The sequence below is a fragment of the Nicotiana sylvestris genome, chromosome 6, assembly GCF_000393655.2.
Source record: "Nicotiana sylvestris chromosome 6, ASM39365v2, whole genome shotgun sequence".
Taxonomy (NCBI): Eukaryota; Viridiplantae; Streptophyta; class Magnoliopsida; order Solanales; family Solanaceae; genus Nicotiana; species Nicotiana sylvestris.
Window position 1 is genome coordinate 88099948 of NC_091062.1, and position 15582 is coordinate 88115529.

The 15582-nt window shown below is 32.8% G+C and overlaps 2 protein-coding genes across 2 annotated transcripts; both read right to left on the reverse strand.

The window, feature by feature from the left end:
- Nucleotides 1-812: 812 nt before the first annotated feature.
- On the reverse strand, nt 813-5181 carry LOC104214517 (serine/threonine protein phosphatase 2A 55 kDa regulatory subunit B beta isoform-like). Its single transcript, XM_070150344.1, has 10 exons — nt 4756-5181; nt 4550-4641; nt 4207-4325; nt 3259-3382; nt 2998-3136; nt 2147-2200; nt 1900-1991; nt 1700-1777; nt 1537-1613; nt 813-1205 (listed from the first exon to the last, which is right to left on the reverse strand). The coding sequence occupies exons 1-10, from the start codon at nt 4894-4896 to the stop codon at nt 1063-1065; spliced, it is 1059 nt and encodes a 352-aa protein (XP_070006445.1). The 5' UTR covers nt 4897-5181; the 3' UTR covers nt 813-1062.
- A 131-nt stretch (nt 5182-5312) lies between these two features.
- Nucleotides 5313-8741, reverse strand: LOC104214518 (anthranilate phosphoribosyltransferase, chloroplastic-like). Its single transcript, XM_009764199.2, has 10 exons — nt 8415-8741; nt 8175-8318; nt 7740-7901; nt 7563-7646; nt 7099-7287; nt 6796-6886; nt 6629-6688; nt 6174-6292; nt 5862-5996; nt 5313-5779 (listed from the first exon to the last, which is right to left on the reverse strand). Exons 1-10 carry the CDS (start codon nt 8598-8600, stop codon nt 5747-5749), a joined length of 1203 nt encoding a protein of 400 aa, XP_009762501.1. The 5' UTR covers nt 8601-8741; the 3' UTR covers nt 5313-5746.
- Nucleotides 8742-15582: the final 6841 nt, after the last annotated feature.

The following is a 15582-nucleotide window of genomic DNA, read 5'->3' on the forward strand; positions in this document are numbered from 1 at the left end:
ATAGAACTATGGCACAATCAACATGTGAGATAATGTGGATATATCACCTTTTAACTGAAATTAGGTTAAAGCATCCTACTCCATCAAAACTCTGGCGTGATAATCAAGCTGCACTCCATATTGCCTCAAATCCAGTGTATCATGAAAGAACGAAACATATTGAAGTTGACGTCATTTTATTTGTGAGAAGATTTAGGAGAACTTGATTTCCACTGGCTACGTGAAGACAGGAGAGCAGCCAGTTGATTTGTTCACTAAAGCATTGAATGACACTCGAGTTGATTACCTTTGTAACAAGCTGGGCATAATCAATATATATGCTCCAGCTTGAGGGGGAGTGTTACAGAAACTTAGACACTTTACACAATGAATATAGGTTGTTTCTTAGTAGTGTACATAACCCATATATAGATAGCAGATTTGTAGGAATCTCTTTTATTTTCTTTCCTTTGTTAGCACCTGATGTACATGTATATATATGCATCACTACATGGAATAAACAATATTGCTTACTTTTCTTTGTTTCAGTATTGCAATCACTAAAATAGTTGTAGCCAAGGTCGGAGCTAGAGTGATGGAAGCAGATTCGACAGAACCCAATAGCCTGGGTTCAAGCCCTGTATTTATCTTAAAAATCCATTGAATATATATAAATTATTAATTTAGAACCCAGTAACTCAAAATGATTAGAATCTCAAACTCATAAGCTTGAAATCATAGCTCCGCCTCTGGTTGTAGCTCTGTCCAAACATGTACCAGTATCAAATACAAGGAGAAACAGGAAATGAAAAAAATTGCAGAAACAAGCGAACTTCAGATGTGCATAAAATATATTTATGCAAGCGTCAAATTTCTGTATATTTTTTAACAAAAAAAATTGTTAATTGTTAACAAAAAAATTTCTGTCCATAAAATATATTTATGGGAACTTGTAATGGCAGACTGCTACCTGTGAGATTAGATCAAGATGACTACCCAACGTGAGAAATGCTGTTACTATATGGACAGGGACAAAATACCATTTACAGGGGGCAAAGCCCATGAACAGGAAGGTTACTACTCTCAGTCCTCTTCATGGCACTTTATGCATGGTACATGAACAAGCTGCTTCCAACAGAACATCAAATTGTGCGTTGGATGCCAAGCCAGATGCAGCAACATGGACTTAAGATTACAGGAAATCTCATTTTCTGAGCTATCTTGTCCTGAAATTATCAACAAAAAGCAATGTAAATGAGATGACAAAATATGCCAGGTTTCAAAGCCAGGAGGTTAGATCTGCCACCAATTGATTGATGAATTATGGACCCTTACAAGGGTAAAACCTTGCCCATATCGGTGACCGGGGTTTAAACCAAATCAATGAATGCAAGGCATGTATCTTATTCACCCATTTATCACTTAATCATAGTTAATTGATATGTATTCTCACTTTAAATTTTAATTACTAGGGTAAAATTCATTGGCTTGGTGTAAACAATAGGTGTAAAATTCACTTCATCATGCACAAGCACATGCATGGCTGTTACTAGCTACCTTGACGATAAAATTCTCGAGTCAAGTTGCTCAATGACGACCTTCGAGGCCTTGTAGTAGCTTGAGAGGTTGGTTTCCTACAAATTCAAGGAAGAATGAAGCATCAATTCAAGAATATAATAGAAGAAAGACAATATTAAGATCATTTTAGTACAAGGGTTACCTATTTGGACTTTTTCTAACTTCCAGTGTGATGCCATCTTCATTCTCAGATCCACAAGAAAATATAAGAAGACAATTGCTAAATCAACAACAGATTACCAAATTCCATCATATGTATAGAAGATCAACAAAATGAAAGTACAATATCACAACATCAGTACAACATTTCATATGTTCACATAAGTTAGAGCTGTGATAAACCTGTAAGATCCAGTTGCAAATTGAAGTCCATCTCCATTCAGGCAGCAATCAAACTTATCGAAAATGGCGTCATTTGTATACAGCTTAGAAAGCTGCCACACAACATGTATTATATCAATTATACTGCAAATCAGAAAATACTATCAATCTATTTGAATAAATAGCATATTCACACGTTACACCACATCACCAACTGTTTATTTCTCAGTACAACTCTGAGAAATGCCTGTGATGAAGACCCTCATACCTTAGGGCGCAGGTGTTCATGAATCTTATACGTTGCAACTGGGGAAGTCTCCATGTGAGTGTGTCCCATAACTATCAAATAGTTAACAATTAAGATATAATTACAGATCCATCTAATGATAGAGAATGTAAAACGTCAAAAGAAGTCAAGGATCACAGGAAATAAGAACCAAACAAAGCCATAGATTATTTGTATGTCACTCAGAGATGAAGAGAACAAAGAAGATTCCACTAATGAGAGATGAAAGAATCAAAATGAAGCGGCATAGAAAAAGGCAAAAAACAAAAACAAAGGTAGAAGCAGAAAATAAGATGAATACACTTTTAAGGACCCATAAAATGAAGTCGCGCAAATGTCAGAAACACTGAATTCCCAGATAAATAGTGCATAAATCACCTAACCGAGGAGTAAAACATGGGTGAGAAGCACATATCAATACAACTTCCATCCTTTTTCAATCACTCGGTTTTGTTTCTTGCATGTTAAATTGAAACTTTTAATAGTGCATAAATCACCTAACTGAGGAGTAAAACATGGGTGAGAAGCACATATCAATACAACTTCCATCCTTTTTCAATCACTCGGTTTTATTTTTTGAGGAATGTAATTAAAGATCAATAAACTGCATATTATATGGTTAAAAATAAGGGTCAGATTTTTAAGATTCTAAAAACACAATTGAGAAAACTCAAAGAAAAGTTTGTTTTAACCCCTCAAACAAAAACGGGACTGAGGGAGTAAGAAATACTTGACTTCTTTTCTTTTCTTGACAGATAGCACCAAGTTCAAAGAAATGCAGGTATGACAACAAATCATTGTTTATAGTGTGTATTATCCAGTAAAAGGATCATCGAAATTGAGAAGACCTTCAGAGTCATGTAATCACGACTTAAGATATGCCTTCCATCCATTGCATACTTCATATCAGATATGGAAGTTATGATTTCACTGAAAAGTGTTTTTGGGCCACGGCTCCCCCCATCTTGCAATCTGTAAAAGTAAGTTGTGGGTTGTTAAAATAAGTACCGGAAGTTGTGTCAGGGCAGCAGATTAGAAGCTGAAATGCGTCATACAGATGAGAGAAATAAAATAGAGATGGGAATAAAACTCACATTTTCACACTGTGATCACATAGTGCAGATTTCCTCATGTCAACAAGTCGGATGAATCCCCGTGAACTACTATAAGCCAACAAATTGCAGTGAAATGGATGGAATTCTGTTGATGTAATCACCTCTACATAAAAGAATGGCCCAATGAGCATTTTATCCTTTATTAGGTGGCAGCCTGGTCAAATTTTTTATGCAAAAAAGAAGCATAGGGTAATGAAACTAATTTAGCCTAATGACTTTATTCTACCCATGTCATAAGGTAGATAATCATCCTCAAATTTATTGGTTAAGTCCTCTTCAGGGAGAGGAGTAAAGGCAGCTTCAGATTCCTTCCAAGCATTCTTTTTATAGAGTTAATTCTTTTTTTTTCCGCATGCATCTTTGGAATTACAGGATAAACCTAATAAAATAATGGCCCGGCTATTATTCTTTGATTGCTTGCCTCCACAAATCTTTTGAGAAGATGACTAATGCAGTGCCAGTTGTTCCAAACTTTTTCCGAAATCCTAAATAAGCATATGGCAACACCACCAACCCCCCCCCCCCCCCCCAAAAAAAAAACACAAGTCTGGGGCTAAAACTGTTCTCTTCCATATCAACCAGACAGGCCCAAGAAGCTACCCGACCCTCACCCAACTCAACTTATCCCTAGCATGAATACAAGGTTTATGTAGATTTTGGGTACATAAATGTATCACTAGAGATATCCTTCAGTTATGTTGCTAAGTTTACCTATGAGGCCTAAAGCTACTACCTGAATCCATATTTTGCCTCCTATAAATTCTCGAAGTGCTTTGGCATCATATCATTAGTTGGTAAAATATACCTCCATACTTTTGGAGACTAAACTGGAAACTTCAAATAATGGTTAACAGAGAGTAGCACGCATGAGAAAAGATCCAGTAGATTACAGCATATGAAATACTTCGAGAAGACATCCGGGATCACCTGTAAGATCTTCCATATATTTTGGCTTCATGTCAATGATGTTGAAACACTGGTCTCTGACATCAAGGTTCCATACGTTTATCCTAAGGTCATCCCCAGAAAGGAATGTCTCGCCATCGCTGTAAAAGTATAAAAAACCAGAGAATTATCTAACGACTGGCACTCTTTCAACTGTTAAACAACTTTCACACTATTGAGTTTCTCTGGTACTGCTACTTATAGAAGGATACCTCTGGTCTGATCGATCAAGCTCAATCAGAAACACAAACAACAGAGGCTGGTCAAATTTCATTTCAAGTGAGCAAGTTTAAAATTCATAATATTCACAAGAACAGAAGAATACCTATTGTTTGAGATGGAATTGATGTTGAAATCATGAGCATGTGCATACACTCTTCTGCATCTTCTAGAAGCTACATTTGTGATATCTGCAAGCTATTTACAACAGTAGCTGGAATCACAAGCTATAGCAGCATGTCAAATTCATATAATTTGGGGAAGTAAATGTAATAAAGAATGCGTGAATATTAACACTCTTCCATGTCCTACATGTGAGGGCAACGTGCCATTCATTTTGTCAGTCCATTCTAGCCTGGTACCATTAGCATGAGATGGTTCACTTTGTCCACTCATGAAACTTTTATCAGCTAAAAGAGAATTCTCTGAAGTCACAAATGGATTGATGTACATTTGTTTAACTTTCTTTACTTTCTGTTCCTTGATCCGCAAAAGAAACAAATGAAGAAAACAGTAAATTGATTTGTACAACTTAGTAAGGTTACAGTAGATGGAAACCAACAAGTGGATCTTAGTTCATCAAGAAAGAACACGCCATCCGGAGTTTTTTCCATAATGCACAGACAAAAAATCAATCTTTACAGACTCTGAACATGCAATGCAGCTAATACTTAACTTTCACCACAGAGAAATCTTCTTTTATTTTCCCACTGTTTTTATTTTTCATGTGTGGTGTATGTCACAAATAGATGAACATTTAGATACAGTTCTTAGTTCAGAAAGCTGCATCTAACCAAGTTAAGTATCTTAGTCAGAAATATCTTAAAAGATAAAAATGATAGTACTACTTCACAGCTGCTCTTCCACACTTCCGAATATCTGGTGCCAAATGTCACCCCTTTCCTTATTTCTTTGATAATAGAGTCTTTGTAGCGATTGTACAAGTTCGTGAAGAGGGAAAACCAAATGTGGTACATCTTTCTGCACTTGATTATTCTTTTGCTTGGTCATTGTCACTAATGAGTATTACAAGCAATGTATACAGAAATCTACAGCTGCCTTACAAATTTCAGTAGCCAAAGCTAAAGTTACTTTTGTTCTTTTTTTAACCCCTTTTCTCTGATCCTTCTCCAAGCTAAAATTGCAAGTTGAGTAGTGCCTTCCATTCTTTCTCTGATTCTGAATCTGTTAACGATAACTTAGCAGTGAAGTTGAGCCGTAAGAATATCTCTGTCTGGTCAAATGCACTTAACAGTTAACATGGTCAGTTTGGCATTTTCAATGAGTTCATGCAGAAGGTCGATCAAGCGACCTGAGGTACTGCTTCCTTCACCTCCTGGAATTTAGTAAACAAGACATAGTATGAATTTATGTGATCAAGTCTCTATCTAAAGAAATTACAGTGAAATTCTCCTTACATTCGAAACCTCTACCCACAGATCAAGTGTCTTCAGTGCTTTGCCGGAGACTAGTGTCTCACGAGCTAATGCAACTCCTTCAGCCAGATTCTTAACAAGTCCACTTACCAGGAGAGCAGCTGCTGCATTTAGTGCCTGTGAATTTGTTTGGTAGATAATGTAAGAACTTTCAAGGTGAAAGGACATTATTGAAAATGGAAACAAGTGCTTTGTCAATCTTTTTATAAGGAGGAGCCTTAAATCTGACAACAAGCTACATCAATCAGATAAGTTTATAAGGATATTTGAAGCATAACAGACAAAGAAACTTACAAATGCATCAGCAATCGGCCCTTTTTCTCCGGACAGCACGCGTTTGAGCATGTCGGCATTGTAATCTGGACCTCCACCTCGCAAGCTTTCCAGAGTACAACGCGGGATACCAAAGTCCACTATTGAAGAATAATCTTGTCAGATTAATTTTTTCACATAGACAATGTTATATACAAAAATAAAAAAAATAAAAAAAGGGGGCAGCCCGGTGCACGAAGCATCCCGCGGTCACGCAGGGTTCGGGGAAAGGTCGCATCCCAAGGGGGTATGATGTAGGAAGCCTACCCCAAAGAGACAATGTTATATGACTAGTGAAAAACACATTAATCATATTGCATCATTCTTTACTGCAGAGTTCACCAAATACTTAGGGCGGCATTCACTTGTTATCAGTGCGAAGCAATAAATACATCCGGCTCCGGGCTGCCCTTTTTCTGATTTCATGTGTTACTTACATGGATCAAAGGAGAACTTCTCAATATTGTCTAGTGTGACATCAAGGACTAATCCAGGGCCTGCGAAATGAATTGTCATACTAAAAGATATACAAGCAAAGTCAAACTAAAAAGGACAATGTTACCAAAGACAACATATTTACTAGTGTCGTGGAAGGGGACCATACCAAGAGGACTCATCTCATCTAGGCCTTCTGAGTGAACAACCAGTGCTCTTTTCATGCCAAATCTCTGGACTGCTTTAGCCATTTTGTGGACCTACAACAAGAGATGTTTCATTCACCAAATGAATGTACACAACACATAAAGAATAACATTGAAACAGGTCAGAAAGCTATGAACCAAAGGGTAGAATGGAGATAAGACCAGAAAATTTAGCACCTCAATTCACATAATTTAAGACTACAAGATTCTTAAAGCCACATTCATAGAACAAGTGATATTATGTAATTCAACAGTTGAAAATGTACCAGGTCTTCTTTGTAAACTCCAACTACAGCAAACGGCACTCTTGCTGGGTTCAACATAGGCCCCAAGATATTGAACACTGTCTTTACTTTCAGCTTTTTCCTGATAGGTCTGACAATCTTCATCGCTGGATGATATACTGGAGCCATCATGAAACCGATTCCAGCTCGAGTTACACACTCTTTCACCCCCTGAAGCCAGTAACAAAGAATAAATGCATGGTTGTTAGATGGCTCAGTAATTAAATTACGTTAATAATTTGATTTGGTGAACGTCACATCTAGTGTTTCTCCTTATAAAGCAAATATTAACTAATGCGATAGCAAACTTCATTTTTAAACCTTCATTTCTTAAAACTACAGCACACTTTTCTCTTTTCAAGAAAAAAAATCTTAAGAACTACAATACAATATTAAAAGTCCTCAACTACCAACATTTTTCAGCCAAGAACAGCAATATCACCAACCTCAGGGTCCAGCTCAATGGCAATGCCTAGTGCTTCCAATACATCTGCACTCCCACAAGCGGATGAACTCGACCTATTACCTTGCTGCAATTTAATACCACAAATTTTTAGCCTCAAATGTCCACAGTTTTTGGTGAAATTAAATAACTTTGGACAACAAAAAAGAGCTCTGTCAACCTTGGCTACTTTTGCACCACAAGCTGCAGCAAGTATTGAAGCACCTGTTGAGATATTCACCGTGTTTGCACCATCCCCTCCTGTTCCAACAATATCAACCGCGTCGCCTAAGCCTTCCACTTGTCTGCAATGCTTTATCATTGCCCTTGCCAATCCCACTACCTAATTATCATCATTAGCTCGATTAATGAAGGAGCGAATAAAGACAATCTGGTTCTGTGAAATCAGATTCATAGCCAGAGGATTCTACATCCAAATGGAAGCTTTACAGTATATTTTAAATTAGGGCCTGTTCTTCAAAAAGCATAGTTTTTTCTGAAAAAAATTTCATCAGAAAGGAAATACTGTACTAAAATATTTATTTCACCTAAATTATAATTCAAAGGGTATACATAAACCTTTACCAATATGGCAATAGTTAAAGAAAGAACTTACTTCTTCAAAGGTTTCACCTTTAGCTCTCAAAAGAACAAGAAAAGCACTAATTAAAGCTTCATCAGCACCATCCAACAAATAATCAAGAGATTCTTCTGCTTCAGATTCCGTCAAGTCTTTCCTACTAATTAAAGTCTCGATCAACTGAATCAATCACAAAAAGGAACAAGCTTTAATCACAATAAGAAAATCCCAATTCAGCATTGTAGTTAAAAAAAAAAAAGCTTCCTTGTTTATTACCTCACTAAAGGTGGATATGGATGACTGCTTATTGGAGGAATGGGTCAAAGCATAATGAAGAGTTGAAAACTTTTTTTGGGTGATATTGGCAAGTGGGTTACTTCCAAGAAACAATTTAGTAAGGTCTCTTTTTGCAAAAAGAGATGCAGATGCTGAAAACGGAATGCGGCTATGAAACAGAGCCATGTCTTTTGCAGTTTGCCAGATGAAAGGAGGCAGCTTCTGTTATCCAATTTAATGAACTGAAACTGAAGAAGCTAAGGGCTTGGGGCGTAAAAGTAATAAGAAACTGAGTTCGTGTGGCGTGTACAGTTAGTTTGGTGAAGGGTAGCAGAAGGAATATCAATCATATGACATTAAACACGCACTAGTTTTCTGGGTACTTTTTTTTATTCTTTATTTATCTTTTATTTATTTATATTACATTCAAAACTAGGAGGGCGCAGATTCATAAATTAGGGTTTCTAGCCTATAAACCCAAGACTTGTATGGGATAAATAAAATATGATCAAGAAAGGAACACGTGACAAGGACCAATTGTGATTCCTCAAATAAAAAATTGAGGAATTTTCAAAAACAACTTTAGTCAAGTGGTTTTATAGCTACAATATATATATTATTATAAAATACGAATATTTTATGCTAAATATTATGTGATAAAAATATTCTTAAAATATTAACGTACTTTTATGCCCCTCAATATCTCTTAACATTTAAAATATCATACACCATTTAATGGACAAAGACGTAAAGGATATATTTCGTAAATTAGAGTCCAAATAAAATTAACATAGGTCTCGGCATTTACTTCAACCACCTTACGTGGTATTATAATTATTGTAGGTAAAAAAATTTGAATTTCTTTATAACTAGAATCATGATTAGTAGTCCTACTAAACTAAAATAATAGCTATTGCTTCGAATCCAATACTCCTTATTATAATCATCTTATCTTCATTAAGGTTTAATTTTTTTTTTAAAAAAGGTTTAATTTGTGGTATGTGAACATACTTTTGATTCCGGTGAGAGACTTTCATTGCAAAACATAGAGGCTAAGTTGAATTCAAAGAAAATTTGAACCAAACAAAAAAAAAAGGATAATTTTTTGTTAAAAGTATGTTTTGTTCATAGTAAAATAAGAATTATATAGGCAAAGTAATTGGAGTACACACTCCTTTTTTTAAAAATCAAACACCATCTGCTGGTGGGGGTTAAGGCATCAACCCGGCTTACAAATCATCAAAGAGGAATAACATGTGAAGGAGTAGTGCGTTTCTCTATTTTTGTTTGCTTCATCTAATGTTCATGTCGGATGATTTCTTGCTACTTCCAGGAAATTTTAGTTGCATGCTTTCTTTATGATTTTTTTATTCCAGATTTTGATTTTGCTAGAGAATCTATATATGTTGATAGGATATGGAAGTTCACTATGCGATATGAATTTGTTTTATTAAATACTTTCTTTTCATTGTTCTTTGTTTGTTTTCTTCTGATTTTAAAATTCAATCTATGTATATTCATCACATGATTTAAGTGGAGGATTACTCACCATTTCAAGTGGAACTCGCCCAAAGCAACACAATTTAAAAGAAAACGTACAATAATACTAATTAGAATTGAAAAGAAGTCTTGATCTAAAAGTACTTAATCATAGCAATGAAGGAGCAAGACCCGGGCATATCAAACAATCTATATATTACACCTAGCATGAAACGTTATAAAATCACATAATGTGTCAAAATTTTCTAAAATCATCCCCTTAAATTTCATCAAAATCTCCATTTCTTCACCTTCCACACTTCACAACAATTACCATTAATTATCACACGAATACAAACACTAAAATAACACCATGGATCTCCGACTAAAGATAATCTTCTTTTTAGTTCTAGCGATGATTATTGATCCTATATCATCATCTTCATATGATCACAAATATCGTTATACCAACTTTGGTCATGATTTTGCAAGCATGCTTTGCGACCATGCAGTTGCAATTGCAGGCTCCAATACAGGTGCCAGACGAATACTGCAAGCCGAAGATAGCTATATTAGCTATGCAGCACTTTCTGCCGATAGTATTCCATGTAATGTACGAGGAGCTTCTTATTACGATTGCAGTTCACACCTAGAAATTAATCCCTATCGTCGTGGCTGTAGTGAAATAACTCGATGTGCTAGGACCAATTCTTGAAGATCTATCTTTTATTTCTCAAATCTCTTGGATCATCATATGAAATCTATATTCAATTTTCTCAAGTTTCTTTTTTCGTTCTTCCCAACTTTTTTGCGCCAATGGGTAGATCTGACAAGTAATTGGTCATCATAAGAAATCTATATATGGTCAGTGTGATTGTTAATTTTAATTTGTTCGCCTGCAATTAGAGAGTTGGATGATATTGATGTAATTAAATTCGTCCAAGGACATGAATTTCTTTATCCTTTAACCTACGAGAGGTATTTCTACCTTTCTAAACATTCACAGGAGCACAATTAGCTGTCCATAGTAGTGTTTTTAAAAAAAAAATATTTAGTGCATAAAAATTAAACTCTCTGTGATACTCTTCCAGAGAACGATGGATCGAACAATGGGAGATAAGCAACGCCAGGAACAAAAAGGAACTTCTTCATATAGCTTATGTTTAGTCGCAGGAGGAGTCTTTGTTTAAATTTTAATTTGATAGGATAAATTAGTTAAGATAGTTTAGGTTTTTGAATTTGAATATTTATTCTGCAAATTCTGTTTTCAAATTGGCTATTTAAAGTCTTTTTGATTAATTAGTCTCTATACTCGTGCGTTGCACGAATATCTTGTGTCAAATATTACAAACACGTACCATAAGTAATTGCTAAAGTTAGATAATGAGTTGCTTAAAATAGAAGTTTTATATATGTAATGCAAACCAAAATCATAATAACGTTGTGATAACCAAATAACAAAATGGAACTAAATAGCTTAAAATTACACAAGATACAAATAAATTTCTAAAAATATGAATATGGAAAAGAAATTTAGATACAATCAAATTTTTATATTTACGTTACTCAATATTACACACTCAAAAATCAAAATCTATAAATAAGAACACTCTAATACAAGTATCCAAATTAAAACATTTATAATATTTAACTCAAAATATACATACTTATTGACTTAAATAAACATTTTCGGAATAGTTTGGGCTATACGTGCGAGGCACGTGAAATAGAAACTAGTTATTATAAAAGCATGAATACAATATCGGTTTACAAAAATAACCTTATAATATTAAGCATAATAACTCATAAGAAAAGGGCACAACCGGAATTCTAGATATTAGTCTTCTAATCCTATTAGTTTTAGGACAATTCTACACGTTAGGAATCCTACATGATTAACTTTAGGAATCCTATTAGTATAATTACTTTCGGATGTCTAATTCATATAAAATTGAACAATCAAAATCCTTTCATTGACCTAAATTTTGGAATCTCTTTTCATGTGTTAGGTCATATAGATGGCATATGATGTTTTTGCATGTATGACGTAATATTGGCAATTATACAATTAAATATTTTTAGTCATGTAATCCTATTACTTTTAGGATATACTTTTTAAAAATTTCTATTAGTAATTTAATTTAAAAATGTATTATAATGTCCTATTACTAATTTAGTTTGATAATGTAGTATATTGTCCAAATTTATTTAGAAAAAAGAGAGACTATATTATTCTAAAAGTATAAATACAATATTAATATACCAAATAGCCCTAAAATATTAAGCAAAAGAACTCATAAGGAAATGATATAACTGTAATAACCTATTTTTTGGACAACAATACCTTCTATGCTAATCTTTAATATTTAAAATTTTAAAATGAATAAAATTTTGTCTATTAAATTCTTATTAAAAATATGTAGGAAAGTTTTATAAAATTAATTTCATAAGAATCCTCCATTGGCAATACATTACCACTCTATAATGTCCAATACCAAGAAAAAATAAAAGTAATATTAAATGGACTGCATAAAGAGTTGAAATTGAGAAAAAGATACCCCCACATTAATATATTTTTATTTTATATTTAAAGTATTTTTCTACTCAAATAATATATTTTAATCAATTTTTCGTGTAATATTAAAAAATACCAAATTATTAAAAACAATTAAGAAAATATTTAAGAATATAAATGTGTGATAGAGAGAAAAATAATGATTGGTAAGAGTCAACACCACTAATGATTCTACAAGCATAATGATCTAAAAGTGAAATAGCATATCAATCTTTTACTCTTTGAAAATAAAATTTATGGTGGATAAAATTATAATTAAGGTTAAATAGTCAAACCAAGAGATGAACTAATATTAAGATCTGAATCAACATAAAATAAATTATTTTTTATGTTAAAGCCAAATAATTAAATTTTAAAATTAATATTTAGCAAGAGAATCTAATTCAATTATTTTTTAAATTCATCATATGAGTAAATTTCTTATTCAAATTTTAAAAAACATCTTAGGGTACATAAATTTATTCAATAAAAAAGAGTGTTAGAACACAAAGTAAAAAGAATAGTATATTATTAAGAATCAAAATGTTATACAAGTGTCTGAGGAAGCACAATCAAAGCTAATCTTAATCAAGAACAGGATTTCCAAACTATATTAAGAGTCGACTCTGGTATAACGGGATTATTCTTTGTAGATGCCTCCGACGGAATCGAAATAATATTTCTATGTCATGTATTACTTGCAAATATCATATTAAGAGGCATGACACTATTAACAATAATAGCAACTGGTGTACCAACAACAATTTTATTGTGAGGACTTTAGATTTGGTATACCTTTTCAAACAACTTAAATAATCATCACAAATATATCAAAGCAAAGTAATGGTGCTAAATTTATAAGGAAACCAAAATTGATAATATGGGATGGAAGCACTTATGGCTAAGTGTCAAACGATCGAAATAATTGCCTAGAGTTCTAGAGATATATTAGATATTAATGAACCGTTTGGTAGAAAATTAACGGTTTGGGAGGTAATTTCTATCAAGTACTACCAGTAGTTTCAAAATCGACAAAAACTGAGACTGTAAAAGCTATCTTCCCAAAGTTATACTTCTGGCCTCAAATGAAAAAGATTCAACTAACAAGAAATATAAAAGCAAGAACAGAATATGCCCATCATGCTACTGAAAAACTTAGATACGTCGAATAACTTATGTAATAGCACACAGATGGTATATAGAAGTTTTGACAATAATATCATACATGCAAAAATTATGAAACGGGTCAATGTACTTCTAAGTATATTCTTATCACTGAATTCACCTTTTGTCTTCCGAAACTAAGGATATTCTTTTAAATTTGTGTGGAAATAATTTTTAGTATGTTTATGTTTTGCAAATATAATAAATAAAGCACAAGGAAAAACATCCTAAATATTGGACTATATTTATCGCAGTATGTTTTCTTGCACGAACAACTGTATGTTGCACTTTCAAGAGGGATATCAAGATCGACAACAAGAGTTGTGGTTAAGGCAGAACAACCAAAGCATTAGGAGGAAACATATACGGGAAAAAAGAAATTATCCACAAAGAAGTATTCGTTAATATGCAATCGTATTAAATACTTTTAAACTATAATACATAATTATCTAACTAACGTGACAAAATTGATTATTTGTGTAAGTTTTGATGATGTTCTTTTATTTTAAATTCATGTATTATGCTAATGTAATAATATTTTTTGGCATTTGATGATTGTTGTGTTATTAAACATAAAATTTTTCTCATTATTAAATTTTATTATTCCTTCATATAAATAAATGTTTAAATCATCACGTGCCATTATTAACGTGCAACGCACGTTCATAGATACTAGTTATTATAAAAACATGAATATATAGAATGGTGGAAGACCCAAATAGCCCAAAATATAACTCTATTATTGGATATAATAGTAATATTGTTATTTTCCTTTTTGTTTCGGATTTGTTTTAGTTTAAGAGAAAGAACTTGTCGAAGAATTCTATTCAAATACGTTTATGCTTGACATACTTAAAAGCTGTGAGCGGACAATATAATTAATATTTGTTATTTATTATATAGTACCTTGACAATTTTGTACAGGATGGAAGCAAAGGCACCGATTGGGAGGAAAAAATATATGGAGTAATAGTTATGCATAAAAAGTAAGTTAGAATTAGTTAAAATATTATATATTTATCTCAATTAACGAATAATAGACAAAGTTATTTAATGCAATTAATACGTGCTCTAATTGTAAATCTAGGCTTGAACGTAAAACGACATAGCAATATAATTTTTTAATGCATTAAGATTCTTGATTGGTTGTAATGTTAAAGATTATATTGAATCGATCCCCGGAATATATAAGTTGATGACTATTTGAATATTTTTGTGCTACGTTTTAGTAAACTAGTATTTTAGCTATTTCTTTCTTTGGGTAATACAATTAAAAAAAAAAATTTAAAAAAAGTCAGAGTATTATACCGAAATGACCTTATGTAAAGATAAGGAATTCACTTTTTGGTCAAAATTATTAAGAAGTTAAAATCAGTAGCATTAAAAGGAGCATAATTGTTGAAGATATGTATGACGTTGAGAATTGTTCGTGCTATTAATGTTTATGAAATAAGTAATATAAATGGCGAAAAGAATAATAAAGACAAAAGAGACTTCTTTAAAATATTGCTATTGTATCAACCCAAACTATTTTCATGTTAGCATTTTAAATTTTCTTTCTGTTATGATAAATATCACATTATGGTGGATGTCTACTCTTCTTCCATGATCTTCATCTCAAATGCTTAATGACATATTCAATGACATATTTTGTATGTTCAATGACATATTCCATGACATATTTTCTTCATTTTTTATACCTATATAAACGTCTTGTAATAGATAGGAAAATACACACAATTGAAGAAGAAATAAGAATCTTTCTTCCTCTCTTTCTCTCTATATCTCTTAGTTTGTTTTTGCTTGTTCTATATTGTTATTTTGGGTTATATTTTATAACACGTTATCATCACGAGGCTCTACTATCTCAAGAAGATCTTTGATAAAATTAAGGTATAATTTTTCTCAAATTTGTATTTTTTAAATTATGTCTGATATTATGAAAAGAAAGTTCGTTGCCCTTGAAATTTC

Coding starts and splice junctions, on each gene's coding strand:
- LOC104214517 (XM_070150344.1), bottom strand. CDS start 4,896: ATGTACATCAATCCATTTGTGACTTCAGAGAATTCTCTTTTAGCTGAT. Junction 3,383..4,206: donor ATATATGGAAGATCTTACAG/GTGATCCCGGAT, acceptor TCTTTTATGTAG/AGGTGATTACATCAACAGAA. Junction 2,201..2,997: donor TGAAGGTCTTCTCAATTTCG/ATGATCCTTTTA, acceptor GGACACACTCAC/ATGGAGACTTCCCCAGTTGC.
- LOC104214518 (XM_009764199.2), bottom strand. CDS start 8,600: ATGGCTCTGTTTCATAGCCGCATTCCGTTTTCAGCATCTGCATCTCTT. Junction 6,887..7,098: donor GAGTTTACAAAGAAGACCTG/GTACATTTTCAA, acceptor CTCTTGTTGTAG/GTCCACAAAATGGCTAAAGC. Junction 6,689..6,795: donor AGATGAGATGAGTCCTCTTG/GTATGGTCCCCT, acceptor TTCATTTCGCAG/GCCCTGGATTAGTCCTTGAT.